The sequence below is a fragment of the Fundulus heteroclitus genome, chromosome 18 (genome assembly GCF_011125445.2).
Source record: "Fundulus heteroclitus isolate FHET01 chromosome 18, MU-UCD_Fhet_4.1, whole genome shotgun sequence".
Lineage (NCBI taxonomy): Eukaryota > Metazoa > Chordata > Actinopteri > Cyprinodontiformes > Fundulidae > Fundulus > Fundulus heteroclitus.
Genome location: NC_046378.1, coordinates 4,787,731 through 4,805,061, shown reverse-complemented (window position 1 = coordinate 4,805,061; position 17,331 = coordinate 4,787,731). Strand labels below are relative to the sequence as shown.

General features: G+C 44.4%; 1 protein-coding gene across 1 annotated transcript; it reads right to left on the bottom strand.

Annotated features, from left to right (window-relative positions):
- Positions 1-209: 209 nt before the first annotated feature.
- On the bottom strand, positions 210-15,110 carry LOC105926764 (solute carrier family 25 member 36-A). Its single transcript, XM_012863214.3, has 7 exons — positions 14,617-15,110; positions 12,043-12,207; positions 9,644-9,721; positions 6,456-6,556; positions 4,147-4,213; positions 2,546-2,835; positions 210-2,457 (listed from the first exon to the last, which is right to left on the bottom strand). Exons 1-7 carry the CDS (start codon positions 14,655-14,657, stop codon positions 2,264-2,266), a joined length of 936 nt encoding a protein of 311 aa, XP_012718668.1. The 5' UTR covers positions 14,658-15,110; the 3' UTR covers positions 210-2,263.
- Between the last annotated feature and the right edge of the window lie 2,221 nt (positions 15,111-17,331).

Here is a 17,331-nt window from a genome sequence, read left to right as displayed (position 1 = left end):
CAGGAAACTCTGGACCTTCACCAATAACACCGTCGTGAAATGTAAAACAAACGACAAAACATAGAAAGAGATCTGAACGTCTGGTGAGTGTGCGTTTCCGACGAGCATACGGCCGTCCCCTTCCTCCTCTCCGCTGGCTAAACACTGTATGTTTAGCCAGCGTAACACTTTTCAGGCGTAAACGTGCAGGGGGGCGGGATTGTCCCCGTCTCCTCCGCGAGGTCGAGACAAAAGACCAACGTAGACGAGCGTTCTGGTGAAAGGGCGGGAAAAGTGCTATCTGAACAACACCCTTTGTGGAGATGAAGGTAACTGCTAGTAGGCAAGTCTGCTGCCCTTCAGAGAAGATCCTCAATACCCCCCCACCCCCGCCCCACCCACCCAAAAAAAAGGGCTCAAAACTGCAACACAATCACATTTTAGAGGTAATATACATTTATATATGTGAATATGTATCAAAAATCACAATTTTAGTTAAAATTTGTTAATTATATTAACTTTTTAATTCACACCATGGGTGAGTATTTTAGCCTTCCTCAGCTCTCGCTCTTTATGTACATTCAGTTAATCTGAGAACTGGATCCTGTTCTGCTGTAGTTTGATTACTTCCACCGTCATTCACCGCAAACGGCCCATGGTTCAGAGGTCGTGGTTCAGAGGTCGGACGAGCCTACCCAGGCCTCATCTAAAAGCTGACTTTAAATCCCGTGTGAACTCCAGAAACGCGTCAGTCGTCCTCATGGAAACACGGATGGAGATGCTGAAAAGCTTTCAAAGGAAAACGGGTGCGACTCATCTGCGTCTTCACACAAGGCACGTCATCTCCCCCCCCCCCCCATCGTCCCACCTCACGCTTAACTCTGACTGACTGGGTGCTGCTTTAATTCGTCAGGACCAGAAAGGCTTTCAGCTGGTTTTCGCTCCATCCGACGCGGTTTGAAGCGATTTAGATTAATGTGCCGGCTTGTCTGGTTAGAACAGCTGTAAAAATATCGAGTAAGCACGTTTTTATTGCAGCAACATAATCTCGCGATTAAAACAAACAAACAATCTAACCTGTAGTTTATTTATATTTAGTCAGTGGAAGAAAGTCAAATACGGGTGGCACAATTACCGGGACCCCTTTAAGACAAACATCCCTGAAGCCTTTTTCTCATTCATATTTCATCAATGCATGAAACAAAGGCCCCTTTCTTTTAGCCACTCTTTTAGCGCTGCTTTAGATCACAAGCGGCAATGGATTTTTGTGCGCCATTTTTACTAAGATATTATATTTTAGGTGCTGGGCCTTCTCACTCTGCATGCCGGTGACACATCTGGCCAGTTGCCCTAGATGCCAACATCTGATGTATATTTTAGTGGCTGAGAGCTGAGGGAATGTGGAGGATCATGTCAGGATAAAAGGAGTGGAGACTGACCTTAAATCAATCTAAATACTCGATAATATCGTAATCACGTTTTACTGAACGTACAGCTCTACTGGCAGATATGCTGGGGGACCTGCCAGTGAGCACGGCGGTAGAAATGGCTCTAAAGACGCCATCAGCTCCGTGAGGAAACTTTCCTCCTTGGCCATCTCTGTCCCCACAAACTACAAGCGAAACACTTTGTGGTGAGTTTAAAGGGAAAAAAAATAATAATGGGAGAGGGTCTTGGACAAATCTCAGAGATTATGGAAAAGATTATGGACAAAGATCCCCCTGTTTGCATGCTCCAACCTTCGACCTACAGATGTTACAGGAGACTAAGTGCTGTCCTACAGGCAGTACCAATATTTGTGCCACCAGTAATCCATTCAAATTACTAACTGATTAAATGCAGTCAAATTCAGGGCTGAAATGTGCCACATTTTCCAGTGAGACACGATGCTACCGCAATAAAAAAAAGACGCACTTCGAGGCTTCCTGCACCTCTTTATGGGAGTTGCCAGAAACCTCTTCAGTCGGGCGCGTACAGACGTAAAAGAACGGATGAACACGTGGAAAAGCTGGAGACGTGAATGAGCAGGAACAAGGGGCAGAACAGAAACCAAAAAAACAGGGTAACCACTGATTTCCAGACTGAATGTGAGGACCCCTTGTGCCATTTCCTTTGGTTGTCGAACAAAAACTCCGAGGCCTCGTTTAGGAGATGCTACCCGTTTCCATCAAGCGGATCGTTAGCGGTGCTAGCTAGTGTGCGGGCGCTCCCGTTTTCTCCTCTCCTGCTCTGGTTGGGGGGGTTAGGTTACATGAACTCTCTGAGGGGGGGGGAGGGAGGGGTTTTAACCGTTCAGGAGGTAGACCACCAGCTCGTAGGTGCACATCATGATGGCGGTGTTGGGGATCTGGCGTACCAGGTGGGTGGTGAGGCCGCGGTACAGGGCGCGGTAGCCCTCCTCTCTGGGTACTGTGGTTAGAGTCTGGAAGAAGGAACGATACTTGGTGCCCTCTTCTCGTAGCCGGGTGCGGATTACCTCTGCAAGCCAAACGATTAAGACGAATCAATACTAAAAAAACGGATCACGGTTCAGTGTTCACTCGCTAAAACAGATGTCAACACTCACCGTGAGGATAAGCGATAGATGTGGCGCAGGTCTTGGACGTGGCGGCGGCGAGCATCATCCCAATAAAGTCCGAGGCGTCTTTCGATGCGTCCTCTTCCTCGTCCATGTTCTGTGGCGCCTTGGCCTCCAGGAGGCGGCGCTTAATGTTTTCATAGATAACAAAGTGGATCACAGTCTCTGAGATGCCGGCGTAAGATGCTGACATCCCCCTGTAGAAGCCTCGAAAGCCGTCTGCTCGATACACCCGACGGACGCATTCGAAGGCGCTCATCCTCCGCTCTCCTCGGTTCCTGAAAGGTAAAAGAGAAGAGGAGGAGGAGGGTGAAAAGCACCGAGCATCCTCTGGCCTTTGGTGTGCATGCGGCTACACAGACAACTACAGTATCAAAGTAAAGACCAGCAACATCCAGACAGCCATTCCACCACATTTTCTGCAACTCATTTTAGTTTTTATCTGTAAATCTGCATATTTTTGTAAGCACAGCATGCAAAACTCTCTTCGAGGTTGTGCACATTGTTTGTTGGTCTAATCACCATAAACAGTGGGGCTGGCCAGAAAATACAGGCCTTCCAAATCCTTCTAAATGTGACAACAGCACCCCCTGCTGTTTGGTTTGTACCAGCAGTCAGTAGTGTTTAGAAAACTATCACTAAACCCTTAAAGAAAGAACACAACTTAATGTAGCTGAAGTTTATCTTTAAAGGGACAGTGTGTAACCAATTTGGCTTTTGATTTGCAAGATTAAAGTATTGCTTGTATAAATACATATTCTGGCAAAGTCTAATAACCTCACATCAAAAATGAAAGCGTTCTCATCACTTAGATTAGGGCTGGACGATAAGGCCAAAATTTCACTGTACATTTCTTAATTTTGGTCGATACGATATAATTATAGCCTCAGACAGGATGCCCACAACAGATCCCTGTACAAACTTATGACAATTATTTTACCATGTTTATAAAACTCCTCTAATATAACATTTTAGAAATATTTGCTTTAAAATAAAACAATGACAAATGCTGTAATCATAGACTGTAATGCATATGGAAATACTTGAAATGTCATATCACCTTTATTGAATAAAGTTATATACTGTATATTGATATTGAATTACTGTCCACCCCAGCTTAGAATCAGTAAATCACATACAAATCTTTTTGCACTTTTCTGAGTCCGTAGACAGCCTGAAAGCTGGGAAGCTTATCAGTACGTGCATAGCCACAAAGTCGCATGTGTGATGATACAATAACACGGGAATTTGGTGAACGTGGAGGCGGATGTTCATCCAAGCAAGTAAACGGACGATTACAGCCGTAACTCCTGGGTGCTGCTTACAGACGAGAGGCAGAGACTGCCACGGTCATGCAGCCACGCAGCATAAATACTTAGAAAATCTGGATATTTTAACTAATCGTTCTAGAAAAACAAAGACGTTCATTTTTTCCGCCCATGCTTTGCAGAAGAAAACTCGAGTGCTGTTCCCAGCAAGGGTCTGCAGAGCTGAAACTATTTAACATCCCATAACAAAAACCATCCCCGCTACTCCAGATCAGAGCAGCTGGAGTCATCCCAAGTCTGCCGTCTCGGTGTCATATTTACCTTGCATCCAACTGTAGGCGCGTCTTTATCAGCCATATTGGATTTGTTGCTGTGATGGCTGTGAAACCTAAAGGAGGGGGGGAAAAGCAGGAAAATTACACATCCACACACTTCTCAGATAGAATAAGCCATGCTTTATGGTGCCGTTGGTGAGAATTAACCGTAGTCTAACATCGCGGCAATACGGAAATGTTCTTTTAGCTGTGTCCATGTCAGCAAGAGAAGAAAATGGCGAACACATGTTTTACAACAATAAAAAAATCTAAAATCCATAAAGGCAGCCTACAGAAGGAAAGATGGCCTTTTTATGGATGCGTGTAACGCCATATGAGGGAGGCTGTATTTAGCTGTGACAGCGTTAACAAAGCAAACAGAACAAAAAAAAGAACATAGTGAAGGAGGAGAGGACAGAAACACTGAAAGAGAAAGAGAAGAGCCAGGTACAAAAAAAAAAAGAAAAAAAAGAGGCACAGATCTGTGGTGAGTACTCACGCAGACCCAAGTAACTCCTCACAGATGCAGCTAGAGACCCCTGGGGGTGCGGGGGTCTCATGCCCTTGCGAGAGGAGAGCTACGGTAGAGTAAAGGCCTAAAACAGACACAGGCTGGTGTGTAGCAACATGACCGGCATGCAACCATTTGACTCCCCAGTCCCCCACATCAACACAGGATTTCACCCACCACAGTCCCAGGTCAAAACGACCCCCCCGCCCCCCCACACCACCTCAAACAGAGCACACAGGAAAGCAACAGGGACAGTTGAACATTGTAAGTGAGCGTTTAAAAAAACAACAACTATCTTCACATGAAGAGGGAAGCTAGTGCGTAAGAGCAGATAAACTTCCTGGAGAGGATTTAGCAGCTATTGAGTTTACTCAGAGAAACCTTTGTTCACATGAACCTGGGAGGCTGACGTTTTCGTTATTAGGGTCAACGGGGATTTGCAGGACATCTATAACGTCGTGCTGATATTATTTGCACAGGCCGAGCAGAGACGATGGGGAAATGAAACGTAACTCATCTGCGCAAACTTTGCGTGACCGTGACGGGAGACGGCTGACCCTTCACCCGGCTGGGCCCTCGCGGGGGCGACTGCTGCAGAATGTGTGGGGGGAAACTGCAGGGGGACCCCCGCTGACGCGTGCCGACCTCCGCCGAGCTGAAGTTACGGCGCGGTCGGCTGAGAGCGCACGCTTCGGTTTCAGCCGGTGCCACCCACACAAGGCTGTGGCTGTTTGACTGTCTGATCCGTTTGGCACGGCTTGGGCCGCCTCCGGGAGGATTAGACTCCTTCGGAAAGCCACGAAATGGCGCTCCGTTATTCTATCTGGTGCTCGTTTGATCTGTTGAAGCAGCAGAGCCTTCAGCAGGTGCAGCGCTATGCAAAAGGCCTTTTCTCAGGTCGGTCACGGTCCAGCCAACACGCTCAGTCTATTGGGTTGGGCTTATGTAAAGAGCAATAAAATACAGTGAATAATTCTCAAGAAAAAAGATGATGATACGTGTTTTGATCCGATAGCTCTGGCTGCTTAATTAGGGTTGCTAGAAGGAGAACCCGGTTATTTGGATCCATCCATCTTCAGAACAGCTCTGCCCAGCTTCCTTGACTGCACTGACAAAAAAAAAAAGCCTCCCCCCAGCATGATGCTGCCACCGCCATGCTTCCCCATGAGGGACATTTAGCATGTACATTTAGCATGTAGGCTAAAAAGTAACTATGGTCTCATCTGACCAGAGCACCTTCTTCTACACGTTGGCTGTGTCCTCACACAACGTCATCTTGCCGCTTTTCCACAAAATGGTCGGATTTTTGTAGTGGATGATTTTTTTTTAAAGCGGGCCTAATAAATGTATATCTCATCATTTTTGGATCTTATTTTGTAAAAATGTTGGGAAAAGCATTTATGATTTCCCCTTCACTTTATAATTATGGACAATTTGGGTTGGTCAAAAAAATCCAACAAAATAAAAATATGTTTATGGTTGGAAAATGACAAAATGCAAAGAAAAAAAAAAAAAGGGGGGGGGGGGGATTATTTTCTATAAGGTACTATGGGGCTTGTTTAACTTTGCTTTTTTTCCTCCAGGTCCAATAAAACCAACGCAGCAAACTACTTCTGTAGACCGGCGTTCTCTACACTTCAGCAAAGCAACACTGTGTTAAAGTCTTTTCTTGCAGCACGGTGACTAGCAGTAACTCAACACTAAACCACACAGAAATCATTTGCTAAAAAATAAATAAAAAAAGCTGCTCACTTGGTTGCTGAATTTGACACTGTACTGCTTTGTCAGTCTGATCTCATGGTTACCTGCCATTCCAGCCGACAGCATGTGCACTTGCGTGGAGTCCGCTTCCAACACGCCGTTCAGCTTCTCTTTGGCGGTGGAGTAGGCAGCAAAGTAGATTGCTCTGCGTGAAGGAAAGGGACGATTAGGGTCAGTAGGCGTTCCTCCTGAGCGAGGAAACAAGTTAACTGGGCCGCGTTTTCGGCGCTTCCCTGCAGAACGCATTCGCCGCTGCCTCCGACTGCGTGGCGGCTTCTTAAATCACACGCAGCCAGGAGCCGTTTAATAAGCTTTAAAAACTCATTAGGTGAAACGCCCAGAGCGGAGCGAATTTTCACGGCAAATCGGCCTCTTTGGAGAAACGCCACGTTCGGAGACCAAGGTACACGGATCACATTCGGTAATTAAGAGTTGCTGGATTATTATCATTAAAAATCAGTCATTATGGTTTCGACTTCCAACCAAATACAAGCGTTGGTTCTGTTTCAGCCTCCAGCCCGGCTGACTGGTACAACTGTTTGTGTCCGATGGCCGTAATGAAGATGCTCATCCGCCCAAAAGGGGGGGAAACAAAGTTCAGCTCAGGAGGCCTCTTTACCCTTTATGCTGTGACAGCAGACTTTATTTACGTAAGCTTTAGCTAAACACTCTAGGCTCTCTCAGCAGAGGCACCTGCTGGCCTCGGCGTCGGCTCAGTGCAGCTGTGAGGTTCCTGATTCCGCTCCGCCTGCTGTTGCCAGGTCTCCTAAGCACCGGCTGCTGAGGAGGCCGTGAGCGTGAACGGAGCGGCGCCTTAATGCTTCCCTGTTTCTAAGGGACATGAAGGCACCTGGTAAGTGGCGCCTAATGACAGCGGTTCTCAGTCAGACGGACAAAACAAACCTCTCCTGCTGTCACGTCTCTTCCTGACACGGCCACAGAGCTGCTGGAGATTTAGAAAAAGCTCTCCAACACGAACTTTGTTTTATTGTTATTTTGCACAATTCACACCTTCAGGGACATGATTAAACTGAGAATGTCCACCGTTCCACAGTGGGTTGAGAAATACAAAAATAAGCAGGCCTTTTCTACCAGGATCTTTGAATCAGGCCAGGTTGTCCTGACTAATCAAACTTTAGGCATTTCCTGAGAACAGTATCCTTCTTTATTGTGCCTCTTACAGTTGTGGCATGGGTACTGCAGCATCTTTGTTTCCTCAAAAGGGAGGAAAGACCATCTCGGACAGACATGTGGTGGAGCACATGTGTCACGTTAAACATCTCTGGGCTGAGGTGTCCACCTCCACTGTCGTAGCGGTTCCACCGCTTCGTTCATCCCCTAATGAAAAGCAGTCAGACCGTCCTCCTACTACGCGCCTGGAAAATACCACAGAGGTTGTTTTTTTTTTATATATCAAGGGGCGGAAAGATGTGAAGCATAAAAAAAATATCCCTTTTCTTTATTTACACACACTTGTGTGAGCGAGTCGGGTGGCGATCATGTTTAGAACAACAGGAAAGATGAAAGGCCAGATGGGCAGATGCTCAGATTCGGACCCTGCCACACTGGAGGCGGGGTCCTCGAGTCGTTTTCGAGTCGTTTCCCGATGCACACGTCTTAAGACTGAATGATAAAACTTAACAGTGACCAGTGCAGCTCTGTAACCTAATCCCAGGTTTAGTTTATAGAACCATTATCGGATCTTACTTCTAGACGAGAACGTTGACATCAAAGAGGCCGGCTCCCACTTCAGAAACCATTCCTGTTAACCAGGGTAGTTTTCCAGGGCAACCGTTTTAATGCAGGAAGTAGGGTAAAACAAATGGATTCCCAGAGGAGAACTTTAGCCCAGAACTCGGCCCTGCTAAGGAGGTGGTACATTTTATGTTACTCTCCCTTTTTCGCTCCGTCTACTTCACTTGTCTACTGATGCCTTTAAAATGACGGACTTTTGTTTTCAGCCATCTGTGTGAGTAACACCTCCAGATAAGGGGAAATGTTGGTGTTTTATAAGTCGAGGCAAGTTTATCTGTGTGGCACATTTCAGTAACAAGACAATTCAAAGTGTTGTACGTGAACAGAACATGAGAAAAGAAAACATTACAGAGGAAAGCGCACAGCAGGGGACTAACAGCAGCAGGTCAAGATAAACTGGACTACAAACTTAATTCAATGATGTTTCAGTGAACTACAACAGTTTGAATTTAACATTTAAAGAAAACTCTAAACAAATCGGTTTCTGACCTTGATTTATAAGGAACCATTTATGTTAAGATGTTATTTGTATCCTGAAAAAGGAAAACCAGCCTGTAGGAAAGTGGATCACAGTCAGATTTCAGGTTAGAGAGAAATTAGGTGCACCGCTCTGTGTGTGTGTTTGGGTACTTCTATTTTGGGACACTGCTAGCTTAATTTACCAATCATCTGTTAAAGTTACAGTAACCACTGTGACCCAATCTGAGACCCGCGCTTTACTGATCCCATTTCACTGCTTTCAGTCAGATTAAGGAAGTGCATTCTGGAGCACAAACCTTCAGCCAATGAGGATGTGTCGGTGTCTACATGACTTGTGGAACGTCACAGGATCCCAAAAACAAACAGGGGAAGCTCCTTTTTGCTACTGGAACAGCAAAGAGCTGACAGTAACTTGCATAAGCATGTGTTCAAACACAAACTGCTGATTAATTCTGCCCCAAGGAGCTTTAAGAAAGATACTGACTTCTCCGTCTGCTGCTCTTTTTAGAACTTCATCATCATCATGGGAACATTTCACTTGCTTTGTTATTTACGAACATCCCTTTTTAAACGCATATGAGGGTGTCCAACTTTGACTATTTGCAATGTGCTCTAAAAGACACAGCCAACTCTAGACTGCTTGATTGCGACGTTTTGTGCAGGATTGCAGTAAATTTATCTCTGCAAGGAGTTCATCTATTCAAGCAACGCTTTACTATCCTGGCAAGATATCGCGTGTAGCGAAAACTGTGAGCACGGCTCTCTGCGGCTCAATCGATGACAACTCAGAGCTGAATTCAACAGAACCGGTGGGACGTTAGGAGGCCGTGAGCTCAAGCTGTTCCGTCCCTAGCCGTGGGTTTTTTATAAAGCCTTTTGGTTTTCTGATTGAAATTTGAGTTTGAAAATGAAAATTCAGTTGTTAGATCTCCTGCTTTTAATGAAAGACATAATCAGTTATTCATTTAGAACACTGCGTGACCATGAGAGAGCTCACCTGGAAGGTGCCACGCCCACTAAATTTGGCCCCAAGCCTCTGAAGAGAGATCGAGGTCCCTCTTTCTCCAAAATCAATCTGAACAGGAAAAAAAAAAAACACACAAGCACACGTATTTAAAAGTCTACAATCACACAGACGCTAAAGAGTGAACACATTTAATAAGACCAAAAACAAAACCGAAACCACAACATGAACAAAAAGAAACCAGTCAGGCTCGTCTGTTACAGATTTGGTGTTAATATTTGCTGTGACTAAGAGCGTGAAACATTTCCTGGCCTTGCTGTCAGCACTAATAGTTATCTCAGGCATTTCTGCGGCCCCTCTAGCACCACCATGAAACCAAACCAAGCCCTATTCAAGTAAGCAGAGGAACTTTGACCTACATGCAAACACAGAAATGTGCCGCTGAAGCACGACTATAAAAATAGTCCGACATTTTTGGATAGTCAGTCAAGGTCAGCAGGACATCAAATAATGAGCGAACAAATGTGTATCGGACAGAAGCTCCACCAGAGGCACGGCTCAAGTTCACGGCGCTGAAGCATCCAGGGAGCTGAGCGGCGGCGGTTTTATATGCGTGTTCTTCCTTCAAAGCAAACTTTCCGCCTCGCCCTTAAGCTATTCCCTTTTCTCTCACGGTGGATCTCGTCTCCTTTTTAATCAGAACCGTCGTCATAGCCGTGCTGAGTCATGCTCTGTCACAAAACATTTTTGAGAATCCTGGGATGCTTAGAAACAACCTTCCAATTAATGCTGTCATTGGGCGAAGGGACTGATTTTTGTTTGATTGCCCAATTATTGAGGTCTTAGAGCTTGGTGTCAGGAGGTGGTTTAGCACTGCGAGGGGCACACTGGGAACAGTTTTGCAAAAAAAAAAAAAAAAAATAAATCTCAAAGCTATGCGAAATGAGACTCTGCAGTAGGGCTGAACGATTTTGGAAAATAATCTAATTGCGATTTTTTTTCTTAATATTGCAATTTAATGCGATTTTTTCCCCCCAGTTTAATTTATTATGTCTTTTTAAACACAACAAATCAATCTGTTTCCTCACTGTGCAGATTAGTTGCTAAAACCCCCACAGCATCTAAACTCGGAGCAGAAATTATTGCGTTCTGCCTACGATATATTTCAACCAAAATTCCAATTTTGACTTTTCTCTGCATTAACCACAAGCAACAAAAATGGCCTCTAAATAAAGATGTTTGTAAACAAGGACTATTTAAAACAAGAACTTTTAATGTTTCTATTAATCAAAATATTGTTCAAGAGAACAGCTTTTAATTCATTTGGACATCAATCCTTGTTGAACATAAAGTCCAACCAACAAGCAAGTCTATGTATCAAACTGATTGACCTGTACTTAATGCTATGTATGATTATATAAACTCTAAAACAAGTAATAAAATTAGATTATCTCACTGCTGCAACTGTCTTCCCTTCCATGTGGAGACAAACCCACTTTAAACATTTTACCGACACCTAATGGACGTTTCTAATTCCCTTATTGTTACATAGCCAAAAATTGCAGACTCTGCGATTTGGAAATTGCGTTTTTTTAAAATCGCGATTATATTGAAAATGCGATTAATTGTTCAGCCCTACTCTGCAGCCAGCAATCTCTGAGAGCCGGAGCCAAAAGCTTAACTCAACTCGCTTAAAAATCAATTGCTGACTAAAGTGTTCATAGGTCATGAACTTTTTCACTTATGTTACAACAGAAATGTGTTTTATTGGGATTTTATCTGACAGACCAACACAAAGGCCCGCATATTTATACATAGAAGTAATACGATATGGGGGTTTTCTATATTTTTTGTGTGTGTGGTGATGCTGTGGAGAAGCAGGAAAGAGGAAGCTGGTCATGGAGAAGACTTGAGATAGGAGCACGATTGCCCTTTCATCAGGACATCCCTTACCAGACAAGCAGGGTTAGGATGTGCTTTAGATAAAATAATATTGATCAGTTAGAATTGCCATGTCAAAGTCCAGCACAAAATCCAATTGAGAATGTGCATTAAGACTTGAAAACTCCTGTTCACAGACGTTGAGCTTGAGCTCTTTGGCAAACAAGAACGTTTCAGTCCGTCTTTGTGGAGTTTTAACCGAAACATGGTTCTGCTAAATGTTGACTCAGGAAGGGCAGAATGCAAGCGCACTTCACACCTTTCAGATATTAATCTGTGAAAAGCATCAAAAGCTTTATTTTTATATAACACTGACGCTCTGGATTGTGCTCATCTATTCCATAAAATCCCAATAAAAGCATGGATGGCTGTAAGGTGATAAACTGTTCAAAGGGGAGGAAGGCTTTACAAAGACAAGAGAAGTCATGCAGAAGACAAAATGTATTCTGCATTTATGGGTCTGAAGAGGAAAAGAATAGCTGAGTACCCACTTTAGACAGTGCAGGGGGCCTGGTGGAGACACGCGGGCCACGCTGGCCCCATTGACAGTACTTAGGCGGACCTCAGACACATAGAGGGTGATGGAGGACGACTGCAGACGAGTCTTCACCACTTCCAGCGGACACGTCAGTATGGCTCCCACCGTGCCCCCACATCTGGTGCAGAAACGGAGAAGACAAGACGGACGCAAGTCAACGACAACAAATGCACATGTCTTCCAAATCCTTAAATTCCCCCTTTTACCACTTTTCTAAAAGAAACGTTTAATGCAATTTTCAGCTAAAAACACCAAGGGTGATAAGGTTTCCACACTGAATCTACTTCTAAAAACAAAAACAGTAAATCATGATCACAAACAAGATAAACCACAGGAAACGCTAAATTAGTTCTCCACAGATTAAAAAAAGAAGAAAAAAAAAGAAGCAATTTCATAACATCTCTGCGCACCAAAGAAGGTATCCTACACTACTTCACTTTATCTTTGGTGCTTCTACTTCTCTTTAAAAGTGACTGTCGTACTAGCACTAAAATAATAATAAAAAAAAAAAAATCCCTAACAAGCAACCGCTTTCTGAAAAGTCTAATCTCAGAACGACTGATAAAGAGAGCACTGAAACGATCCGTATGTTCTGCCCGACTGAGCCGACCCAGGCAGGGATCCATTGGGCTGTGCAGGCCCAGCGCAGGGAGGATCGGCTGGAGTCTTTCTCCGCTTATAGTTAATTTTCAATCCGTTACGGAGCGGGTCCACTCAGAGCAGCCGCTGGCGGGTCAAGGCTCTACAGCTCCTGTATGAAGCTCTTCACGAGTCAAAGCATGTGTGGATGACAACCTATAGATGACAGCAGATCTTACCACTCAACTCATCCTCGTTTGATTTATTCAAAGCTGCTTTTTCATCTGGAAATAAAAAACACTGCATGTGATCAAAGGGGAGAAGCCCATCTGGTCTAGGCTCATAAAACTTCTTAATCGCTCATTTTAAGCATCCAGGTATCATCTTATAAATTAGCAAACATTCTAAGCTGCAGCTAAAGCTGATCAACGTGTTTTTGTTGTCCTCCTAGCTCCCGTTCGGTCGGAGCAGACGGGCTCAGGCTGGGCCAGGTTCAGCTGAAGGGTTCTTCCTGTTAAAAGCCAGCCGTCGTCGCTTAGGGGGCGGGGCTTCTGCAAAGCCAATGGCTAAATGCAACCAGTCAGATAACTCTTTACTTGTAGCATTATGAAATACACGTGGTTGGATTTTCAGTCTACGTAGGCTCAAGCTCTCAACGCATTTACTTTAATTTGGATCGGCCTGTGCCACTGACCTGTATTAGAATGGTTTGATCAAACATTTCTTTAGTACTACATGCGATTTGAAGCCACATGTTTCGTCAAGCGCCTTGAGATGATGTCTGTTGTAATATTGTGATGTGTAAATAAACTAAAGCCACACGTGTCAAACCCAAGGCCCGTGAAGGCAATTTATCCGGCCCTCAAGAGCCAAAACAAGGCATATCGTGACACCAAGTAGAGCCTTATATCCTTTTAAATTGTATAAAGTGGCTAAAATTATGCCTCCTGTAGCAAATGTTGATTTAAAAAAAAAGAGTTTAGAGTTATAAAACTGTGTAGTAACAGCATCCTGCCACTAGATGTTTTCCACAACCCATTAAAACAACCCAGAAATGTCCAAAAAGAGAAAAAGTCATGCAGAATATCAACTTATTTTGCAGATAAATTGTATAAACTGGGCTTAAGGGTGCTACTTTTATGTTACTGTGCTTTTTTTTTTATATATATATTTCTATGTGAACTGAAATTAAATTATGAAATCAAAAGTATCATCTATACACACGCGCTACTGGCCCTTTTAATGAATTCATGACGCCAAGGTGGCCCAATATAGAAATGAGTTTGGCAGCCCTGATCTAAACTGAACTGGATAACAGGGTTATACGCAAAAATTACGAATAATTTTTATCCACTTTTTTTTAAGAAGAAGCTGCAGCAACGTGGGGTGTCAATAATTCAAAGTAAATAAACGCTTGTTAGGATGCTAAAACCGAAGCTAGCGAAGAAGGAGACGTCCAGATGTTGCACGGTTACGTATACAGATGCACCCAGACCGGCATGTGGCTTAGATGCTGTTTTGTCTGCATTTTACGCCCTTCGGACCACTACGCAGAGGACAATGACACACGCTATATATATTTATATATTTATATTATCACAGCACACCGACGCCGGTACGACGCTTGACCCTCTCGCTAGCGGCGTAGTAAAGCGACGTTGCTGTTGCTGTGAGTGAAAACGGAAGGCGTGACCCACAAGCTAGCCGTTTCATTCATATGTAACTGTCATTGAAGCGTCAGCTCGCAAGGCTGCACCGTAAGGGACTAGCCCTGTTAGCTCGCCGTCTGTCCGGCTGCCGTTTAAGCTGCACGCCCACAGCCTCCAAATAAAAACCGCAGCTGCATGAACGCACCACTGTAAAAACACTGGAAAGCCTCAACTGGCTGCTAGCGACATGAGCTAACTAGCTTAGCATCTGGCGTACATGCCTGTGGGAACATACTCACCCCCCAGCAAACAGATGAACTAAGGTATCTCTTTGACTCATTGTGTATCATATTCGAGAACCGTCCGCTGGGCGCCACGCAGCGACGAAGGGAGCTGGGGATGTCCAGCCAGGGGGGCGGAGGGGAAGGAGGAGGGGGGGGGGCAAACGACCCCGAAACGACGAACAAGCGACACTCTGCCCGTCCGTGCTGTGTTCGAGGTCAGCTGCGTACAAGAAAACGAGAGTAGGGTAAACGGCTAACTGAGCTAGCTCGCGTTAGCTAGCGAAGCTAACGGGGTTGTCAGAGTACAAGCCGAGCGTCTCCTCCTTTTGAAAAAAAAAAAAAACAAGGACGTCGTTCATCAAAGTCTTCGTCTCTAAAGGTAGCCGATTAATTCCAGCCTTGTTGCGATGGGTTCGACTCGTCTTGCAGAGAAGAGGGGGGAGGATTCGCTCTGTCTGACCTCCTCGACTTGACGTGTGCTGCCTGGCTGTGTGCTCAGTGGACTCGGCTCGCAATGTTTATCATCGAATGGAAAGCCGCAAAACAGAGGACGCGATTGGTCGAGGGGCGCCTAAGGCCCGCCCCATCACTACTCCTTCACGTGACAGCCGCCTTTATTTTGGAGGGCAGAGATCACCGAAGCTGTCAGCACAGCAGGCGGTCAGACCTGAGACTGGGTGAAAGGGACTCTCAGTCAGGGTATCTCACCGTTTTTAGTCGTCTTGGAAAGGCAGAGTTTTAAAGGCATAGAGTTGTAATCACATGAATCGTGGCCTTCCAAATATGCCAACATTGCTAACGTTTTTAAAGTTTAGCAAATTTATTTTTTTTGCTCTGTTGCCTTGTATTTAATTCGGACTCACTGTGGAAATATGTATAATATTCAGTTAGTTCTCTGCTTCTTTAACAGTCAACACACTGTACAGGTTTCCTTTGTTACCTTTTTATAACCGACTAATTACTGTGTGATGAGACGTTTGAACCCATTTGAACATTTGAACCCTGGACCGCCAGATAAAATCCTGAAGCACTCCTTGCTTTAGTTCCTGAAGAGAACTACAGATTTATTATGCAGCCATAGTTAGCATTTCAACATATGTGCATTATGTCTCTCGTATACTAATAGGGACACTGCTGCTTGTGCATTTGGAATGATTAATGTTCAAATATTCATAATAATCATAATTAAATAAGCCTAACATTTATCTCTTTTATTTTTTTTTACCCAGACGAGGTGGATTTCCTGCACAGATATAGTAGAGGATTATGAACAATGAGCCAGACATTGGTGGTTTTAAGGCACAGCTCAGAATGTTTAACCTGAGGCTCTGTTAAAAGGCTATCACTTCATTATGTGCAGCAGAGAGCTCTTTTGGTGCCTGTATTCAGATCAGTTGTTCCTGGATGCTAAAGCTAACGGGAAAAAAGGAGAAGATAAAGTATGCGGCATTCTGAATATTAGGTTTCCAAACCTGGGCAGGAAACTAAAAGTCATACGGCCTTTAATTTTATAATTCCACATGCTTTTGGACCGTTTGAGATCATGTGCCGCTGTTTTTGTGTGTAATTGCATTACTTTCAGACAATATGAAAGGCAGAAGCCATACAAAATGCTGCCGGAGATGCCTGAACACAGGGTGGTGGGAATGATTTTAAGGGCTGTCCAGGCCCTGTGTGTGTCCGAGCTATCAGCTTAAAGATGAAAATGCAACACATCAACGTGTTCTTGGTCAAGGCTCCACGTTTCCCGATCTTCATATCATTGTATGTATGAACGCCTAATGTAGAAGTGCTTTGAGTGGCCAGTACAACCAGAAAATGGCTATTTAATGGTCAGAGCAGGGCGCTTGCTTCCTGGGAACTGCAGACTGCCACTCTGGGTCCCTGAACAAGACCCTTAGCCCCAGAACATTCCCCGGGAGCTGCACAGTGGCAACCCACTGCTCCCTAAGGTATGGGGGACACATTTCATTGGAATGTACAAAGTTGCAATGACAAATAAAGATGATGATTATAATGTAAATTCAATGTATTTAGAAACCTAATTTGACCCTCTTGTAAATCCTCCTATCATGACAACCTCAGCTTTCATAGTTGACCATCCAGGCCTTTTGCTTCCTGGATACCGTGTAACCCATTAATGGCCAATATCCTTTGCATATCTCTTAAACCATCCAGCGTAGGATCCCTGCTTTGGTAAAAGCCAATTCACACTAAGGTACTTAAGTTGTTATCCCGTTTGCGTGGGTTTCCATTAATGTCATTACATAATCTCTGCTCTCACAGACTGGGTCTTCATAGGGACCTGGTTAGAAATCGCATTAGCCACTTAAAACTGAGGTAAAGATTCCTTCAACAGGAGTATTGTTATAGAAGCGATGGTCTAGGGCCACTGAAATACTTGAGACCACCATTAGTGTCTGTAGGGTGTTTCACATTGAGGACTATTCATTTGAAGTACTTGTTATCTACCTTGTCCATTATGGTCACCAGGTCACATGTCCATTCAGCCCTTGCTGTGTGTTCTGGTGTCCAGGTTACTGTCTCCTCTAGCGCTGCCTGTGCCGAGCTGCAGGAAACCAGCCTTTAAAACTGTGAGAGCAGTTTATTTTTTCTGTTTTTAACCTTCGTTTTCTTTCCCCGCGGCCAAACAAATACCCCAAACGCGAACTAGAACCGTCCCTGAGTCAAATGGGTGTCTGTTGTGTTTGTTTTGGCTGTTGATGCGGA

Coding starts and splice junctions, on each gene's coding strand:
- LOC105926764 (XM_012863214.3), bottom strand. CDS start 14,657: ATGAGTCAAAGAGATACCTTAGTTCATCTGTTTGCTGGGGG. Junction 9,722..12,042: donor GGCCCCCTGCACTGTCTAAA/GTGGGTACTCAG, acceptor TTTCCTGTTCAG/ATTGATTTTGGAGAAAGAGG. Junction 4,214..6,455: donor GCTGTCGGCTGGAATGGCAG/GTAACCATGAGA, acceptor CCCCTCCTTTAG/GTTTCACAGCCATCACAGCA.